At 37.1% G+C, this 17,824-nt stretch overlaps 1 protein-coding gene across 3 annotated transcripts in view; it reads right to left on the bottom strand.

Moving 5' to 3' along the window:
- TTC13 (tetratricopeptide repeat domain 13) overlaps positions 1 to 17,824 on the bottom strand; it is a 58,061-nt gene that overhangs the window by 21,816 nt on the left and 18,421 nt on the right. For 2 of the 3 annotated variants that reach the window (XM_009092829.4, XM_018917046.3), the window contains exons 1-8: positions 17,573 to 17,791; positions 13,809 to 13,903; positions 10,942 to 11,017; positions 8,095 to 8,165; positions 5,780 to 5,845; positions 4,185 to 4,277; positions 3,013 to 3,129; positions 2,082 to 2,192 (exon numbers count right to left, since the gene is read on the bottom strand). In XM_009092829.4, coding sequence (XP_009091077.4) covers positions 2,082 to 2,192; positions 3,013 to 3,129; positions 4,185 to 4,277; positions 5,780 to 5,845; positions 8,095 to 8,165; positions 10,942 to 11,017; positions 13,809 to 13,903; positions 17,573 to 17,771 — 828 coding nt within the window. In that variant the 5' untranslated portion in view covers positions 17,772 to 17,791. Of the gene's footprint in view, positions 1 to 2,081; positions 2,193 to 3,012; positions 3,130 to 4,184; positions 4,278 to 5,779; positions 5,846 to 8,094; positions 8,166 to 10,941; positions 11,018 to 13,808; positions 13,904 to 17,572; positions 17,792 to 17,824 lie in introns of those variants that run through there. The other variant, XM_030235555.2, reaches the window with a different exon arrangement.

Here is a 17,824-nt window from a genome sequence, read left to right as displayed (position 1 = left end):
GCACAGTCTGCTCCCAAAGGCAAAACAATCTCTCCTTACAGTCTTCCTTCATTCATAATACACCTCTTAAGTTTTGGAGGCCCAAAGACCCCTTCAAATCTGCACTCTGTCTTTTTGCATTGTTATTGCCTCAGTTGGAAACATTCTCTTTAGGGATTACAAAGTGATCATCTTCACACAACATCGTGTACTGTTGCTATCACTGCTACTACTGTTGTAAGGAATACAATGTAATACAAACAAAAGCTAACAAAATAGGCATGTGGTTAAAAAAATATTCCTCTTCAAAGAATCTGATTAAGAACTCAGCTTTTCAAACTAGAGTGGCTACACAAACTGGAATATTCAATACTGACACTTAGAATTAAGGATGGAGTAATCAACTACTTTATATTACTAAGGAATGCCTGAAAAGTATCTTGAAGTCTTCGATGCAATAAATTAGATGCTCTAAGTAAAGAATAACTGGTATCTTTAGTCAATTTAGAAATTCTTATTTAGAAAAACTATCAAATATATTCTGAGCACTACAATGTGCACAAAAATACCCATTGAACATGTAGGACAATCACCTACAATTATTGATAGGCTCATAACCTATAGATATGTTTTAAAATCAAGATTATTATTCCCAAAACCAGTGATTCAAACAAATCTCTTTTCACTCAAAAATGAACACATCTACCCTCAACCCCAATCTTCAATTTTCAGCAAGCCTTATAAAACCTAACAGATGGCACATATAGCTTTCCTTTAAAAGGCAGCCTGAATCTGAATGGAAGCTAAGGTGTACCTGGGGATGAAAAACCACGCTGTGACAATCTCTCTGAACATGAATATCAGAGAGGGAAAATGCTTCCTTTGAGAAAAGAAATTGGGGGAAAGGACGTGGTAGTACAGAAATGTGTTGACCTGTCTATCGGAAAGGAGGAAACTTTGCTTCTATTCTGCTAACTGAGACAGCACTTATTTTTGTCAACTTTCCAGTCAGCTTTTTATTTTCACCATCACTTTTTGGGTCTCTGTTGCCTACAACAAAAATCAGAAATCCAGACTATTATTTGCAAGTAACTCTTCTTACTGCAAGAAGATACAGACAATAAAAGTTCGATGACAGTCTGATGTTCCCACAGCATACAGTGAGGCTGTGGAAAAAAATACCTGCTTGGGTACTAAAAAAGTGAGGAAGTGGACTGCAAAAAAAAAAAAAAAATAGAGATAAAAAAATAGTGCTTGCCTATAAAAGATAGTGGGCTGAAACTCAGGAGTCCTGGGTTGCCTCCAGATTCTGTACACAACCCTTAATGAACCCCAAGCTGCTATCAGAGGTTTAAAAAAAAGACAGCTTCTACTGCTGAATTCAGGAATCACACCATTGTATCTTACTTTTTCAAACTGAGGATTTCAGATAACTTGTCTAACTACTCTCTCCTCTGGAAAATGGCAGCAGTACTTCTAAATTCTTTACAAACAAGAAACAGGGGCAATATTACTACACCTAAAACAGAGAGACATTTTGAGTTTAAAAATGGTGAAAACTTAAAAAACGCATGGGATGAACTTACTTCCCTGCTGATTTTAGAAACTGAAGGAGCAAGTTATGTTCCCTCAGGTTAGATATCAGCCTTCCAGAAACAACACAGAATTGAAATAAATATGCATAAATGCAAGGCTCTACCAGCAGTTTCCTTTATTACTCCCTAGCTCAAGGAAGAATTCAAAATTAATTTCTTCTTCATCCCTCTTCCCTTCCCAAAATCTAGGAAATCTCCATTTAATTTTGAAATTTTTGAACATAATCATACAAATACTAGCAGAGGTGTTAAATACAAATATCTTTCAAAGCATTATCCTTAAACATGTCTGTTAACACTGACCTAATGAGATTCAAGAAGACTTGCAGTATTTACATATCATATAATGGAATATTTTTATTTTGCCTGCACTCTTTTACCTGAAAAATCTTCCTTATGTGAGAGAAAATACATATATCAACACCAATGATATTTCTACTATTTTACGGAAATAACTTCTAATAAGGGGTATTGTTCTTCATGAACTATTGTTTAATATAGCTTTACCTTCAGAAGTCCTCTGTGAAAGAAGGTTAAGCCTTTATAAAGCATAGCTATGGGCTGATTTTTGTTCAGTTCCAGTGAGCGCTGAAAATCTTCATGGGCTGTTGCATAATCCTATGATAAAGATTTCAGATGACACAGAAAACACCATACAAAAAAAGAGGAATATGTACTTTATTTCCATAAAAATTGGCTTCAGAGTTTTGTTTAATATATAAAGTCAGTCTCAGGGCTAAGCAGCAATCATTATCAACTACCAATCAGAATATCAAAGAATGCACAATACACTTTCAACTTTTACAGAAAGTGCTGTATAAAACATGGTAAAGCAAATGGAAAAATAGCTGGAAGCAAACAGTGAAATCAGAAGAATCAAGGAGGAAATCAGCTGTCTAGTACTCACACAATCTTTGAAGATAAAGTTACTTGTTCTACATTAAAGCTTTAAGAACACCACACTCAAATCACACAGCAAAATGGGGTGTTAGCATTTTTGTAGGGGTTTTTTCTTTATTGTGAGAAGTGTTTTTTCTTAAGTATATAGAAGACTTACTGCCTTGGCCGTAAGTATTTTCCTTTTTAGACTGGTGTTTAGCAATACTAATTAATTGCCAGTTATAAATCAAGTCAAAGTCTTTATCTACTTCCTACTCCTCAAACACAAAAGAATCTGAGGTGTGCATGCAAGCTACTTGTCCTCTAATGATTCTCAGCATTAAAAATATTCTCAATTAAATAGATTTGCAAATTAAATACTTAGAGAATACCCCTGAACTGTCAGAAAGCCAGCTACAGGAGAACCAGAGCTTTTGTTATTATATTGGTTTGGGGGTTTTTAACTAAATAGGAAAGAAGTTCTAGAGCAGAAGTCAACAAAATCATGAACAACATCCCAAACAACCAAAGCCAAAGAGAATCCTCAAACTCCACTAACCTCAGATATGAAGTAAAGGGTACCCCTGTGCCTGTAGAGCCTTGCTGATGGTTGTAGCTGAATAGCTTTGGTGAGATCTGATAATGCTTCACTGATTCGTCCTAGTGGGGACAATATCTAAGAGTACAAAACCAAAACACAGTTTAGAGCAGACAGACTGAATGGATTTGTTTTAGAAATATGAAGATTATTCTATTCCATGTTCAACTTTAACAGAGTAATTGCTAGAATAGGCTGGAAAGTTCCACTATAAATTTCAGTAATAATGGCTTTTAAACACCTATGAAAGACTAAATTTCAAAGAATTTTTCTCAAAACTATCAGTCTATGTGAACATCACCACATTCACAGAAACCCTGTATTCCAAATTAAAAACAAGTCAGTCAAAGCAAAATACTCAATTTCAAGCCATTTCAACATATTCAAACGAAAATGTAATTAAAGTATCCTCCATAGCCTAATTTGAAAAAAACATTTCCCAATGGAAAATAGTCCATTTCCAACTAGTCAAATGCCCTTCACATTTTTAGATCAAGGTTCACAAATGTGCTAAGAGATTACTAAAAACATTAAATTCTGAATATTATGGCAGCTATCATTATACAGTATGCTGACTTTAATATTTATACTTTTGGTTTGTCTACAAAGCTGCTTCCTAACATCTTAACATTTTCTGTAATTTAGTTAGCGAAACAAAACTTGATTTTTAAAATAAAAAAATACATGTGGGTTGGGATGATTTTTAAATTACATGCACGAATATAAACCCAAAACATTTCATTTTTTAAAAACTTGGTATTTTAACAACTAGTATTCACAGTAGATTAACTAAGGTGACAAAAGGTGCAAGCAGTAAGGTTCAAGTGATATTTTGATTAATTTTATAAAAAGAACCTTAACAACAAATAATCTTGTTATATAGTATGTCAAAAACTGAACACTTACACAAAATATATGCCATTCCATTGTCTAGAGTAACTCCATATGGTCTATGTCTTATTTTAAAACTAAATATTCCACAAATTACACTGTTTGAGAGGAAATGCATATCTTTTAAAAGAAAGGAGAACAGAACACCAAGCTTTAGCCATTAAATCAGTTAAGATATAAATGGAAACACAGTATAATTGCAACTTCTCCAAAAGTCTGAAAAGACACAAAAAAATGCTCACTTCTGCTCGCTGTTCAAATACTTCAGGATGGTCTGGTTCTAGACTAATCACCCTACTGAGCTCAAAAAGAGCAAGTTCAGCATTTTTCATATCCTGAAAAGGAGAAAAATAAACAAGGTGAACAACTGTGCATACTTAGACTAATATATTCTCAAGATGAAGGACAACCAGATTGGCTAAGTGTCTGAGGCTAAGTGTCTGAAAGTGTAACAGTTTATATTAAAAGCTCTTCACACCTTCGCTAAAAACATCAAGATGCATTATTCTGCAAATAGCTGGAAAAAAATGTCTGCTACAAACAACAAAACTGAACTTTGTTTGTTAACATCATCTTTGTGGTGTACCTCTAATAATTTATTAATACAACTCTGTGAATAAATATTAGATTTATAGCTCCAGAGGCACCTTGCTTGGCAGCAAAGCTGGTTCAAGCTCCCACATGAACTCCAACACACAGGAACACTCACACCCAGCAGTGCTGTCATCAGCACTGTCTGCAACTTAAGCCAAGTAGTACTGATAAATGGGGTGATGCCAACAGCATCCTGCCTATCTAAAATTTTAAATTGTCCTCATTTAAGTAGTTAATCAACAGGATGGAAGTAGTTACTTAATTGGAAAAAAATTTGAAGTAATTATATAGCACATTCTAGATTAGATTTTACTGATCTTTTTCTTTTTTCTCAAAGCAAAGAAATTTTGTGCTTAATATGATCTTTGTGTCTTGAAGGTGTCACTCAAAAACTTTTATGAAGTGAAGCTGTATCAAGACCTAGCTAAACTGAGAAAACAAACTCACGCTGATGTTAAAAACAAGCAAATATGAGGGACCTCAAGCTCTTGTCAGCACCCCTAGATAATTAAACATTCTGTACAAAGAAAATTTTCAAGGAGTTATTAAATTATTCATTCTTTCAGAACTCTAGCAACTATTCAACCATGATTCAACTGGCCACAAGGACCAGTACAAGGACCACAGCCTACTCATAAATTTCTCTCTGCTCAAGAAGTTATTCGAGCAGTAAGTAATGCAAGCAATTTAACTTCGATATTTTTTAAAAAATTCAAAGTGGTATACTTATCAAGAGGCATAAGCAATCAAAAAGCGATGCAAAGTCCACTGTATTGGAAGAGCTGACAATGTTCCCAGGCTGCAAAAGACTTTAATTTCCAAATACAGCTGAGATATAGAGATAAATTCAGTGGGACTTCATAAACCTTCTCTCAAAGGCAAAACACTGCCAGTTATCTTAATAGGAAATTCTTTCAAGAAGCTGTGGCTCACAGCCTTACTATCTACCACTCACAACAACAGTGCCTAATCTCCTCCTTTGGCACACTTGTGTTGTACAGCTTTTCTTCCACAGTCTCACAAAGCAAACGTACCCACAGCTTGAGCAGTATGATCTGCTAGATCCCTCTATGTTATTCAGTGCACCAGCCAAGGGACAGACTCCTCATAAAGTAGAGCAGCACAAAGACTTTGGGGTGTACTTAACACGTTCTCACTAGTCTAGTTATTTCTGTTACAGGCTTTCTTATAGTTCAGACTCAAATAATTCAGTTGGGTATTAATTAAAAAATTATCTACTCACATGCAGTCCTTTTTTTCCGTATGCTATCCCTCGTCCATAAATTGCACTAACCAGCTCTGGTTCTTCCTGTTAAACAAATAAAATATTAATTTGTCATGTGGGTTTTTTGGTTTCTTCAATATGTATTTAATTTTAGCTGATCTAAAGTAGTAAGCAATGAACAATCACAGCTGCCAGGCAAATAAATTTATTGTATTACAGCCCATACTTTCATATGCTCACAACTTCCAATTCAATTTAATGGAATTGTTCAGGAGTACTTGTCTGATAAAAAAGCCAAACAGAGAGCAGTTATTATGCCACCTACCAGAAACTATTACCCGGCGTACATTAGACTAGATTATAATACACAGTATTCATTAGAATACTCGGTTACCCAATGCATTAGTTGTAGCCTTACTGGTAATTATGTAACTTCTTCTGTCTCATGTCACTGAACTGGTAAGAAACATACAACTTGGCCACTCAAACTTATTTTGCATGCAATTTAAATTTGAGATTTAAAATTTGGGAGCAAGATATTATGACATCCTGATGAAATTTATATTCAGACAGCAACTAAAACTAGAGGTATTCTACTAAAATAGTTCTGTAAAATTCAAACCAACTTTCCTTGAGTTAGTGACTTTCCTACTTGGGCACTTAGACAGGATGCATCCAACATAGTTAAATCTACTTCTTGTTTGATGTCATTTACTCCAACCACAGTTTCCCATACAAATTTCAAGAACTATACAGCAAAACTGTTTTGTCAACACAACAATGCCTATACAGTGAAGTTTCCCTGAAAACCAGTCAGGAATCACCATCTTCACACCTGCAAGGAACACAGCTGTCCTACAAAAGTTTGTAGCACAGGCCTGGTCTCTTTTAACTGGGACATCTGCCAAGAAACAAACTGTTTCCTAAGAAACAAACTGCTGTGGACAAAACAACAGAATATGTGGCATATCAGTGCTGGCAGCTTGCCAGATTCCAGCTGATTCCAAGTTTATACTTGGCTACATCAACAGTAGGTAGCTTCCTACTCTTAATACTATGGCTAAGCAAGGCTGTTTTATTCAGTTAAATGTTTTAATGCTCACTTTATATGTATTTAAAATTGCCTTGTGGAAAACTGAGTGAACAATCATGATTACTTGACAGCCTTTCAGGCATACCATAAGCATGACATTAAAGCATACTTTAAACTGAGATGTGGGCGCTGCAAAAGTACTCTAGCACATAAACACCTCTCCCAGTATCTTTCTACAGTTGGTGTATCTTGCTTATCTTCACCTGTATTGAGTTTCCTTCTAAATAAAGACAGGAAACAATACATAAATCCAGTGGTTCTGAAAGCAGGATTTCTCATTAGGGTAAAAAAAAAATCCTCACATTAAAACAAATCAAAGACAGATATCACTAAAAACCTAAATCAACCAAATAAAAATAAAAGCACACAAAAACCCCCAAATGCTCTTATCCTCAGATAAATTCCCTGGAATAATTCCATTAAATTGCCACACTTCCACTCAATTTAAGAAGAAGCCATATGACACTTAAAAGAAATACATGCTATTATTTGCAGTATTGCTTTCAGCTTGCATTTGTGCACTTTAAACAGTTTAAATGAAAAAGTATGTCCATGCTTCTGGATGTTTCAGGTTTTTAGCCATAAAAATGCAGTATTTTTTAATCATCTTTAGCTGAAGCTTATAAATTGTTGGGGCTGATTTTGTTTTAAATGTGACTTCCTCCTACTTAACTGCGGAAGATTCTGAATTCTTTATTTTGGTCTGGAAAAACACTCATAATATAAGTATTAGTTATGTTTTATTTTTATATTAAACTAATTAAATTCTTACCATTGAAAAAGGACAAAGGCAGCATACAAAATCATTTATCATTGTGAAAGCAATCTGTTACTTGCCACTAGCAATACATTATCTCTGTCAGGGCTTTTTTTCTCATGTTATTGGCACCATGCTGTCACCCAAAAAAGTCTACTTTAAAGTATCTCATCCTACACAACAAACAGACAATCTAAGAAACTTCAGCTCTGCAGAGGTCAAGCCTCTGAAAACACCTGTTTTTTTGGTCAAAGTGCCATAAAAACTTTATGCCTACAGATGAGAAAAATACTCACCAAATAACCAAGATACTGATCACCCAGTTCTAACAGTATGCTTACGTTTGGATGGAAAAGAAAATGAACAGTAGAATAATTACTCTCATTTAAAAATCCTTAATTTAATATTTGTTTCATTAAAAGCCATATGTGGCAATGGATATTTTAATTAAGTTATTTTTTGGGGTCCAAGCAGAAAACTTACCTGCAGCATTGTTGAAAAATGACGTATAGCTTCATCATACAAGCCGTTGCCAATCAACACGTATGCAATTGCTAACAAAACATTAAAAATTTAAATAAAACAGGACAAAAACCAGAGTTTTTAAAGCTATTAAATACTACCAAATTGTAAAATGTGTAAGTTCCTACATGGCACTGAAGATTATTTTAATCAGAGGATTCCTGAATGGCCACCAAAATGACATGACTTCCCTAAGCCATTACCTAGCATTCATCAATTACTCAATTCATACTGTGCTCTTTTGGGTTTTGTGATCTGCTTGTGGGCTTTTTCTCTCCTTTTTACAAATCGTTTAGGAAAGGGCCCATGATACTTCTCAAAGACTTAGGACCAGAAAAGGCACTATGATCCCAATACAATAGTCCTGGATGCTTTCTCAGTTAGAAGTGCCACCTGGCTAAATTTTTTTGACAATTTGATTAGGGAACTTCTCATTGTTTGTACACATATTGACAAACTTTATTAGTTCACAATAAGGTTTTCCTTCATTTGAATTACCTAGGAATACCTCAACTAAACTGATTTCATTATTTATAAAACTGAAACTGAAAATCTGAATCTTCAGCTATGTTATAATTATGAAAAGCTTTCAAGTTCTTGTGCATCCCCCCATTCTGAAGTAGAAGCCAAGTGTTTGAAAAAGAAACAGACCATTAAAAATACATTCATGTAATCACCACAAGATACAAAAGTACAGTCAAATCACAAGGCTGAAATGCTGTAGTTTTGCTTGCATGACTGAAGCTCAGTTCTGACAGCTGAATATCTCAAGACTGTTTCATTTTGCATGTTTTAATCTCTCACAATTCTTAACTCTGAACTAAGCTCTGTCAATACTGCCAACAAAACCCAGTACTTTGAAGACCACAGCTATGAAAGTTAGAGAGAACTTTTCCCCAGGCAGTTTGTTCAAACACTTGGCAGTGGAACTATGAGCAGATTTTACCTTTCCCCACTTACAATGAATTTAACAAGAGAAGAGGCACCTCTTAGCTTAATTATTTATTCAAACATGAGAAGAGACAAGTAAGTCATTTAAAGCAAAGGCATTATTAACAGGACACAGACACTTATCTTTCAGACAGGCAGAGCCACATTGTTTTGGCAGTGCTGCTAAGCACAGTTCATTAAAAAAGGAAAACAGTTAAATGAAAAAGAAATAAGAGGCGTATTTAATCCAAAGCTTGTCTCATACTCAAAGCACTTCTATTATGAAGAACGAAATATTTGAGTGCAATATAAGCTTTCTCCTCAATACATAAAAAGCTTCACTTGGCACAAATACATACTATTACCAAAAAAGGGGGGAAAAATGGGCAGGGGGAAGGACAGGATGAAGAGCTCTTGAATTTTCCTCATTTCATTCTTCTTCAAGACCGTAGTGTTATTAGTATCATCTTTAGGGTTTCAATCCCAGAACACAGGAAAGATGGAACATAAAATAAAGTCAACTCAACCATTCCAGTGTTAAGAGAAAATGTGGAGGCTGCAAGATAACCAAGACTTATATTGTCACTCAGTTGCCTTACTGATAACAACAGTATTTAGTTTATACAAGACACTTGGCAAAATGCCAAACTGAACTGTGAGCTGTCTGTAAAACTCCAGCAAGTGGCTGACAGCTAGTACCTGATACAGTACCAGCTTCTTTTTAAACAGTATCTTTTTGAATTTTTAATCTTTAATAATACAAAACTACAAGTACTTCATTATGTAAAAATCTAATGGTTAACAATGGCCTGTTAGCCAAGTATTTCAACATTCCTTCAGAAGGCCCCATACATTCTGTGTTACTTCTCCTCAGAACAGTTAAAATCAACATGCACAAACAAGAAGGACCTAACCAGGCTCCTCACACCACAACATCCTTAGACTAAACTGGGTAGATAGGTGCCAGCCTACATGCCAAACACGAGGAAAGAGACCTTCTAGCACAGTATTCCAAGCCTACAGAACAGATGCTAGAAGTATCAGATATTTTCACCTGAATAGAAGTCTGGTATTCTTTGCAGGATCCTACAAACATAGCTAGACAGTCTAGGAATATAAAAAAAGATTAAGCCCCCAAATTTTCCTGGATAAATTCACAAAGGTAGAAACTATGTCAGAAAAAAACCTTCTTAATTGTTTTAAATTCATTAGAAAGGATTAAAATCTCTCTTGGCTCTTATACAAAAGATGGTCTGCTGCCTTCCTTGACACACATCCTCAACAATCTCTTTGCTGCCTCGTAATACCTCTATTTGAAGAAGCAGTGCAACTCCATTTCTGAGTCCCTTGAGGAAAGTATATCCTGTTCATTTATTAGAAATGCCCCCATTTCTTTGTGCCGAGTGTGCTTTGAAAAAGCTTCAAGTAGCAGCCTAGGACATAATTCAGAAAGTCTTCCTGCTGTGTATAAGTTTTGATGGGAGGAGTGTGGAAACAGGAAACAGATCCAAGATCTATGCTTCATAGAAAGCATATTGCATTGGTAGCATTTTCTGGATGTTTGAACAGTTTTAGTCATCAATAATCACAGAAAAATGGAAACAGGAAGTAGCTGAGCATATTAAAAAGGACTTAATCAGAATTCATTTTGCACATCTGCTTATGCAGACATGGTGAAAAATTCTAGTGAAGAAAGCAGGAAAGGTTTTTAGCAACAGAGATAAATATATGCCTTATATGACCAGAGAAAACTTGTATTTACAGACTTATTAAGATTTATTTGAAGTTAATTCATCACTTCAATCATAAATTTTCAAAACATTTAGTGCTAATAATTAGCATGCTTCATCTGCACAAACCTTATATAAAGCATCTTACCCAGTTCTTCATTTGTGTTGTCATTATCAGTAGCAAATGGAAATCGTTTTTGCTCGGCAAGCAACTTCGCTTGACTCTGTAAAACATCATATTTTCAAGTGTTCAGCAAACAACACCACCAAATTTAACAGAAAATCCATGTCTTAAATCCTTAAGAGAATGCCTTAAAACACAAAGTTAAAACGAATGTGATTTCACTAAGGTAACTGAAATCAAGTTCATTCCTAGTCTTCCACAGGGAGAAAAGCTTCTCTTCAGTCAGATGTTGTTGTTTTCTGCTCTAACATGAGGGCAACCAAACCTCAGAAAGAACATTGCCAGCATTTTACCAGGGACTCATGTTTCCAAATTGCATTTGCTTAAGGTGAAGTTTTCTGGCCTTTTCAAGACACATTACTTCTTATGAAAGTTTATACTGTTTGCCCTATAATTATTCCTTTGTGTCCTGCAAGGGAATAGTACTGCAGAAGAGTAAAACACTGAAAATAAACACTCAAAAGAGTATCACTCCATCAATATAGAAAAGCTAAACTTCACAATGCCATACTAAAGAAGCTGTCCTTTCAACAATGACATTCTATCAGTTCTACACTTTGTTCAAACTGTAGTCTTATCTAGGATGTCTGTTCCCTAAATAATGCACCTATAAAAACCAACAGTGTCAAAGACAAGCCCCTCAGAAACGTAGAAATATTCAACTATATTTATTTCCACAAGTACTTTTCAGAGACAGCTGTAAGCCTAGCAGAGTAGTTTATGTTAGAAAAATACAAAATGTTCATTTAAATCAATAGGTCTTTCAAACTGTTTTAGGAAACAAGAAGGGGGAAAAATAACATCTCTCTCCATTCAGTTATCTTCTTTCAATTTAACTAAATAAAACTAAATTTAGTTAACTAAAATTTAACTAAATAGCTCATTTCCACTACTGCCCTCCTTTAAGGTTGTTTTCCTGTCCAATCAAAAGTAGTTACATTAACTGTGTCCATGACACAGACATTTCATTTATCTAAAAAGTGCAAAAGTTAAATGGTCAAATTCCTTTGCACAGTTTTTGCCCTGTGTGTCTAATGATGAGGAGAACATTTGGCCTGCTCTAATAACTTGAGTGTTTTGGAAAGCAAGAATGATTATCAGATGGATTTTACAAACTTTTTTTTTTACTGCAATTAAAGGTGATGTATGAGTTCTACATTACACTATACCACTGAAAATTGTTTCTCTGCCTATATCTGCACCTCTACACTAACAGAGTGTGGCAGTTATTTCCCTTAATAGAGAAAAATCATTAACAAAACAGCACAAAAATGAGCAGGGTTCAACAGATATAACAATAAGAAAACTAAATCTACATTGCAATCCATATTGCAATTACAAAGACAACATTTTCATACCACCAATGGCCTTCATGCAATATTCAGAAAACGACCTTTAACACTTAACCCTGCAAAACACTATTCTTCTATAGTTGTCTTAATATTAGGAAAAAAAGCACAACATTTCTGCTGAAGGACAAACTCTTCCTTGGTGGACTTACAAAAACAGATCTACACATCTTTGTCTAGAGACAAAGATGAGATATAGCCATATTCCACACTGGTATTGGAAAATAAACCCCAAGCAGAAGGATTTCAGAATACATTAGAATAATTTCCTATGGATTACTGAGCTGCATGTGACAGCAAGAGAAGTACCACTACCTCATCTGTTTGGTCATCACAGAGTAACAGAACCATCAGGGTGGCAGAGAAAGTGGTTTCACACTTCCTCAATAAACTCTGAATTCAGGTACAGGTTAAACATCCTGCAGCTTTGCATGCACAAAAATGTCAGTCACTCTGTCTTCAAGAAACAGGAGAATTTTCATCATAGCACCATATCCCAACGGGTTTAATTCTTGCTCTCTTTAAAACAACTGTTTTGGGTTCTTTTAACAGGGAAATTTCTTTCTAACAAATATACATTTCACTGTGTTAGAAAGAATTGCTGGTACTGTTGGACTAGACTAGAAAGATCTTCAGACCAATATATGATGAAATCTAAGGAGAATATTCAAGTTAAACAATTGGCTTAGTGGATTTGCAGTATAGTAGTTTTAATTCCAAGTGCCAGCTTTGGAGAAATTGCTTCTAGTTAAAATATTGCTTACACACTCCCTCAGCAAGGAATTTCTAAAAATTTACCAAAGCTACTTTGTTTATTCACATGGAAATAATTTGAAGATTTTCCATACCTGTATTCTACTGGACTGAAGACAACACCAAACCTTTGCTCTCAAAAGGCTTAGAGTAGTATTGCAAGAAAACCCAAATTACAAAATAATCCTCTTGAGGTCTCTCTACTGAAAAATACTCTCCTTTTGTTAGAATATTCTTCACATGCCAGGTCAGTATCACATTTAGTGGAACACGGTCTGAAGCCTCTAACTCTCATCTTTGTACAATGTTACTTCTGTAGAGACTAGAAGTCATTACTCTTACTTTTACATGTGTTTGGTAGTAAACCTCAGGAAGCTAATCTGGGTAAAAGCTAATGCACCTCCCCCTTTTTCAGGCATAGCCCCTGCACCTCCAAAACCAAAAAATTAATTGGTTGATTAACTGAGGTGAAGGTTAGCTCCCAGTGACAACATCTGCTTCAATTAGTTGACAGCCCTAAAGACTCATGACAGATTACTACAAAGTAATACTTTCATGAGCAACTTGATTTTATTCATTAAGCCTTTTGGACAGCTATGCCTACTGATTAATAGATCTATTTGCACTTATTTCCTTGAACTTCATTCCAACTGGTTATGCAGCTGAAGTGATCTGCAACTTCAACAATCTAGTAAAATTATTTTGTAGGCTATATTCTTGATAACATACCAGAATTTTTTCTGTATTCAAGGAAAGTATAGATTCACAGGACGATGATCCTCCTATGTCACAATCCGATTCATGGAAGTGCAAAAATGATGAATCTGGGAGAAGAGAGAGAAAATACTTTTAGGAACTCATAGAGTTATGCATATGTTCTATTATCATGTCTCACATTTCCTCATGTTTGGCTGAACACCTTCCCCACTGGGCATCCCACAGGGCAGAACTTTCATGAAGTGCTCTCCGCCCACAGCACTACATCCGCAGAGCTAGGGAAGCAATAGCTGACATGAAAGCTTTATCTAATCAGTTTTATCCCTACTTACATTTATGCTTCTGGTTATAAATAGATTAATAAAAAGAGGTGCTAAAAAAATGGGGCAGAGGTGAAAAAGGAAGAAGCTGGAAGCAAATTACAAGGACTTGGGGTAGGCATGTCGTCTTTCAGCACTATGATTCCATCCTCTCATCCAAAAAGTAGCATATAAAATTCATTCCAATCCCAGAGAGGGAAATAAATGGAATGGACCATAAAGATGTAGGGGGAAAGCTGCAGAAAACAGAGGTATAAAGACTGTAAAAAGTGGCCAGAATAACGAACTACAATTGACTGCACATATACAAAGGTAAGTTACAAAAAATGTAATTTCAAAAAGTGTAAGGCTGATTCATTTCTCCTAAAAGTCAAACACAGTTTATTAACATAGCAGAGAAAAAGTTTAAGATATCAAACAAATAAAGAAGTAACAATAATAATCAACAACACTCCCTCAGATTGATAGGCTACAGAAACCACTACTTCCCCTACACGACACTTTTAATTGCTATTCCAATAAAATTGTTAACTTTTGAATCTTTGGAACCTAAAGCTTCTATCATCTTTAAATATTTCAAGAATAAACAAGGAAAAGCAAATATACAGCATTATCTCCTGGAAACCATGTCACAAATACCAAATTTTATCATCTCCCTTGATGTTTGTAAATCTAAACTTGATGCTAAGTTTGAAAGGCTGGGGGGCGGGGTGTGCTCTTATATTTTGACTTCTTAAGGATTGCAGTTAATTAATTCTCTATCTCTCACAAGCACAGAGCTAAAAAAGAAAAAGAAACAGGTCTTCTTGTAAAGAGAAATAAAGGCAGCATCTAAAATCATTCCCTATAAATAGGAACTTGGATTTATGTTGAGCCATAAATGATAACCAGTGGGAGAAGCTTTACAACAAAAGCAAGAGTGGTAAAAAGCTGAAGTTCAAAGTTTAAAGTCAGTCCTGTGAGAACAGCAGCAAACCACTCATAGTTTCTAAAAAGAGCGCTGCCAGCACGAGGTTTCATCACTGCCCTTTGTTCTTCTCATTGGTCAAACACTCCTGTGCTATGCCAGCGTTATTAACATGTTTCTTGTTCCTGTTGGTGCTTGTGATTCAGTAACTTAAGAGCTTTGGCTGCAGACTCAACAAGAAACTTTTGCTTCAGACATCAAAACAAAGAGGTGCATGGCCTACCTCTGGAATAATTTTCTTCACAACAGCAAGGATTTACTGAAAAAAATTTTTGTAAGGTGGTAGGGAATAAGTAGCCAAGCCACAAGCTTGATACAAGCTACAGCAGGCAAAGGTCCCCTCAAATCTTGCAGTTCATAGGGCAACAAACTGCTTTACTTATATGGGGAAATGGAGCTGCCTTTGTCTGCAAGTCAGACACAATCAAACCTGAACCACATTAACAACTTAATGAAAATTAAGTTTTCTTCATTTTCAGAAACACCAACCAGAGAAAGTACTTTGGACCTTGTAGTAGGCTACAGGGAAAACTATTTAACCAAAAAAAATCTCACCGATTCTGTGCAAGCTGTACTAAAACAAAGACCAGAGCTCAAGGGAATTTTTCAATTGGCAATTCATTTAGCCCTAGCACTTAAACAGCAAGGAGTGAATTGGTATTTGAAGGTAAGTATGTTGTTCTGTAAGTAAGGCCTATCTTACTACCAGTGCATGCAAGGTACCAGAGATAACTGATGATTCAAGCAGAATTCTTTGTACCAATCCTAGTTACACCGGTTTCTTTAAAACAACATCCGCCGATAAATCAAAATCTAATCTTCCAATTCCACCTCTGAAGGAGTGCCTCGAGTCAATCATTCATGTCAGGTCTAGTAACAGATGTAATCAAGTGCTTTGCCATTTATTAACTTGTAGGGTATACAGATTTTAATCTCAACACTGGGTGAAAGTCTTCTTGTTTTATGCTTAAGCTTGAATAACTTCTAGCAACGGTTACCTGAGATAACTTTCAAGATCTGATGTCACGTTTACGTACTATGGCTCTCAGCCACTGTAGCCACGCACACACACAAAAAAAGGTGATAAAAACTAACCAAAGAACTTTATAAAGTGAAGACATAAGCACACAAAAGGGAGGCGAGAAAGCAAAAACCCAGGTGCAGGAAATGCATAAGAAGTTATTTCCACAAAATCTATTATTCAAATGGATCACATTAATTTTATATTAGTTGTTAGGGTCCACGGGAATTGCTGATATGAGCACAGGCTTTATGAAATAAAGGGCAGGAAAAAAAAATCACAAAACCATGCTGACAGCTAGGATGTCATGACACATCACTGATTATTCTCTTATACATAATTTAGTATCACATTCCAAGCAATTGATAGACCTTTTTCTTCATCTGTATTGTGAGCACATTGCAATTCAGACTGGCATCTTTGTATGGCCCATTCACACCATGCTCAAGTTCAACAGTCACAACACATTAAACCACATAATCCAGATCCAAAAGATATTCAAAGCAGATAAAAACAGTTTTAACTATGCCTGTATTACAAGACATCAATTAACCTGAAAAATAGCAGAAGATCTGCTACCCAAACTTGGCCCTCATAAGAGAAGCATCCAGTTCACCAGTAAAACAGATAAAACTGTAGCTGAAATGAAATTAAGCCACATCTCACTCACTGAAACACAGAACTGATATGGTTGGAAGAGACCTATGGAGACCATCCAGTCCAACCCTCCTGCAGGGTCACCTCAAGCAGGTGACACAAGAACACATCCAGGTGGGTTTTGAATGTCTCCAGATAGGGAAAATCCACAAGCTCCTTGGGCAGCCTGTTCCAAGTGCTCTGACACCCTCATACAAAGTGGTTCTTCCCCAAGCTGAACTGGAACTTGTTGTATTTTAGTTTGTGGTCACTGCTCCTCATCCTGTCTGTGGGCATCACTAAAAAGTCTGGCACCATACTCTCGACACCTTCATGAGACTCCCTCTCAGTCTTCTTTCCTTTAGACTCAACAGGCCCAGATCCCACAGTCTCTCTTCGTAAAGGAAGTTCCAAACCCCTGGAGCCGCTCAAGCAGCTCCCCGTACTCAGAAACTCAGCAATATAAGCCCGGAGTACAGGCATATACTCATACTACCAAGTGCAGGAATTAAAAAGCAGGCAGAGTCCAGCTGCGGGGCTCGGGAGGCGAATGGGCAGCAGGGATCCTGCCGTGTGGTACCTAAGGCTTGCCCGCCCAGGGGTGAGTGGTTTTCCTCGGCTCGCTGCCACAGCCTCCATGGCTCCGCGCCACACACCGGCGCGGCGCGCTCGGCGCTGCCGCTCACCCGCCTCGCTGTGAGTCAGCCGAGGGCAGCGGTGGCACAGCCGAGGGGCCGCCGGCACCCCGCACCGCCCCCGCCCGCCGCTCCAGCGGCCTCGGCACTGCCGCCCCGGGCTGCGGGCGGTCACCGCGGCGACGCCCCTGACTCACCGCACTCGGCCGAGTACTGCTCCGCCCACTCCCCCGCCGGGCCATGGCGCTGCCGGTGCCGCTCCTGCTGGAACAGGGACAGCGCCGGGTAGCGCTCGGTGAGGGCGAGCGCGGCCCGGGCCAACAGGGCCAGCAGGACCAACGACACCCACGGACGCCACGCCAGCCCGCCGGCAGGTGCCATCTTCACGGCGCGCATGTGCGCCGCCTCGGCCGGGAAAGCAGGGCGTCCCCGCCGCCCCTCCCACGGGA

Source organism: Serinus canaria, chromosome 3 (assembly GCF_022539315.1).
Source record: "Serinus canaria isolate serCan28SL12 chromosome 3, serCan2020, whole genome shotgun sequence".
NCBI classification, from domain to species: domain Eukaryota; kingdom Metazoa; phylum Chordata; class Aves; order Passeriformes; family Fringillidae; genus Serinus; species Serinus canaria.
The sequence above is the reverse complement of the archived record's forward strand: the minus strand, read 5'-3'. Positions and strand labels throughout refer to the sequence as shown.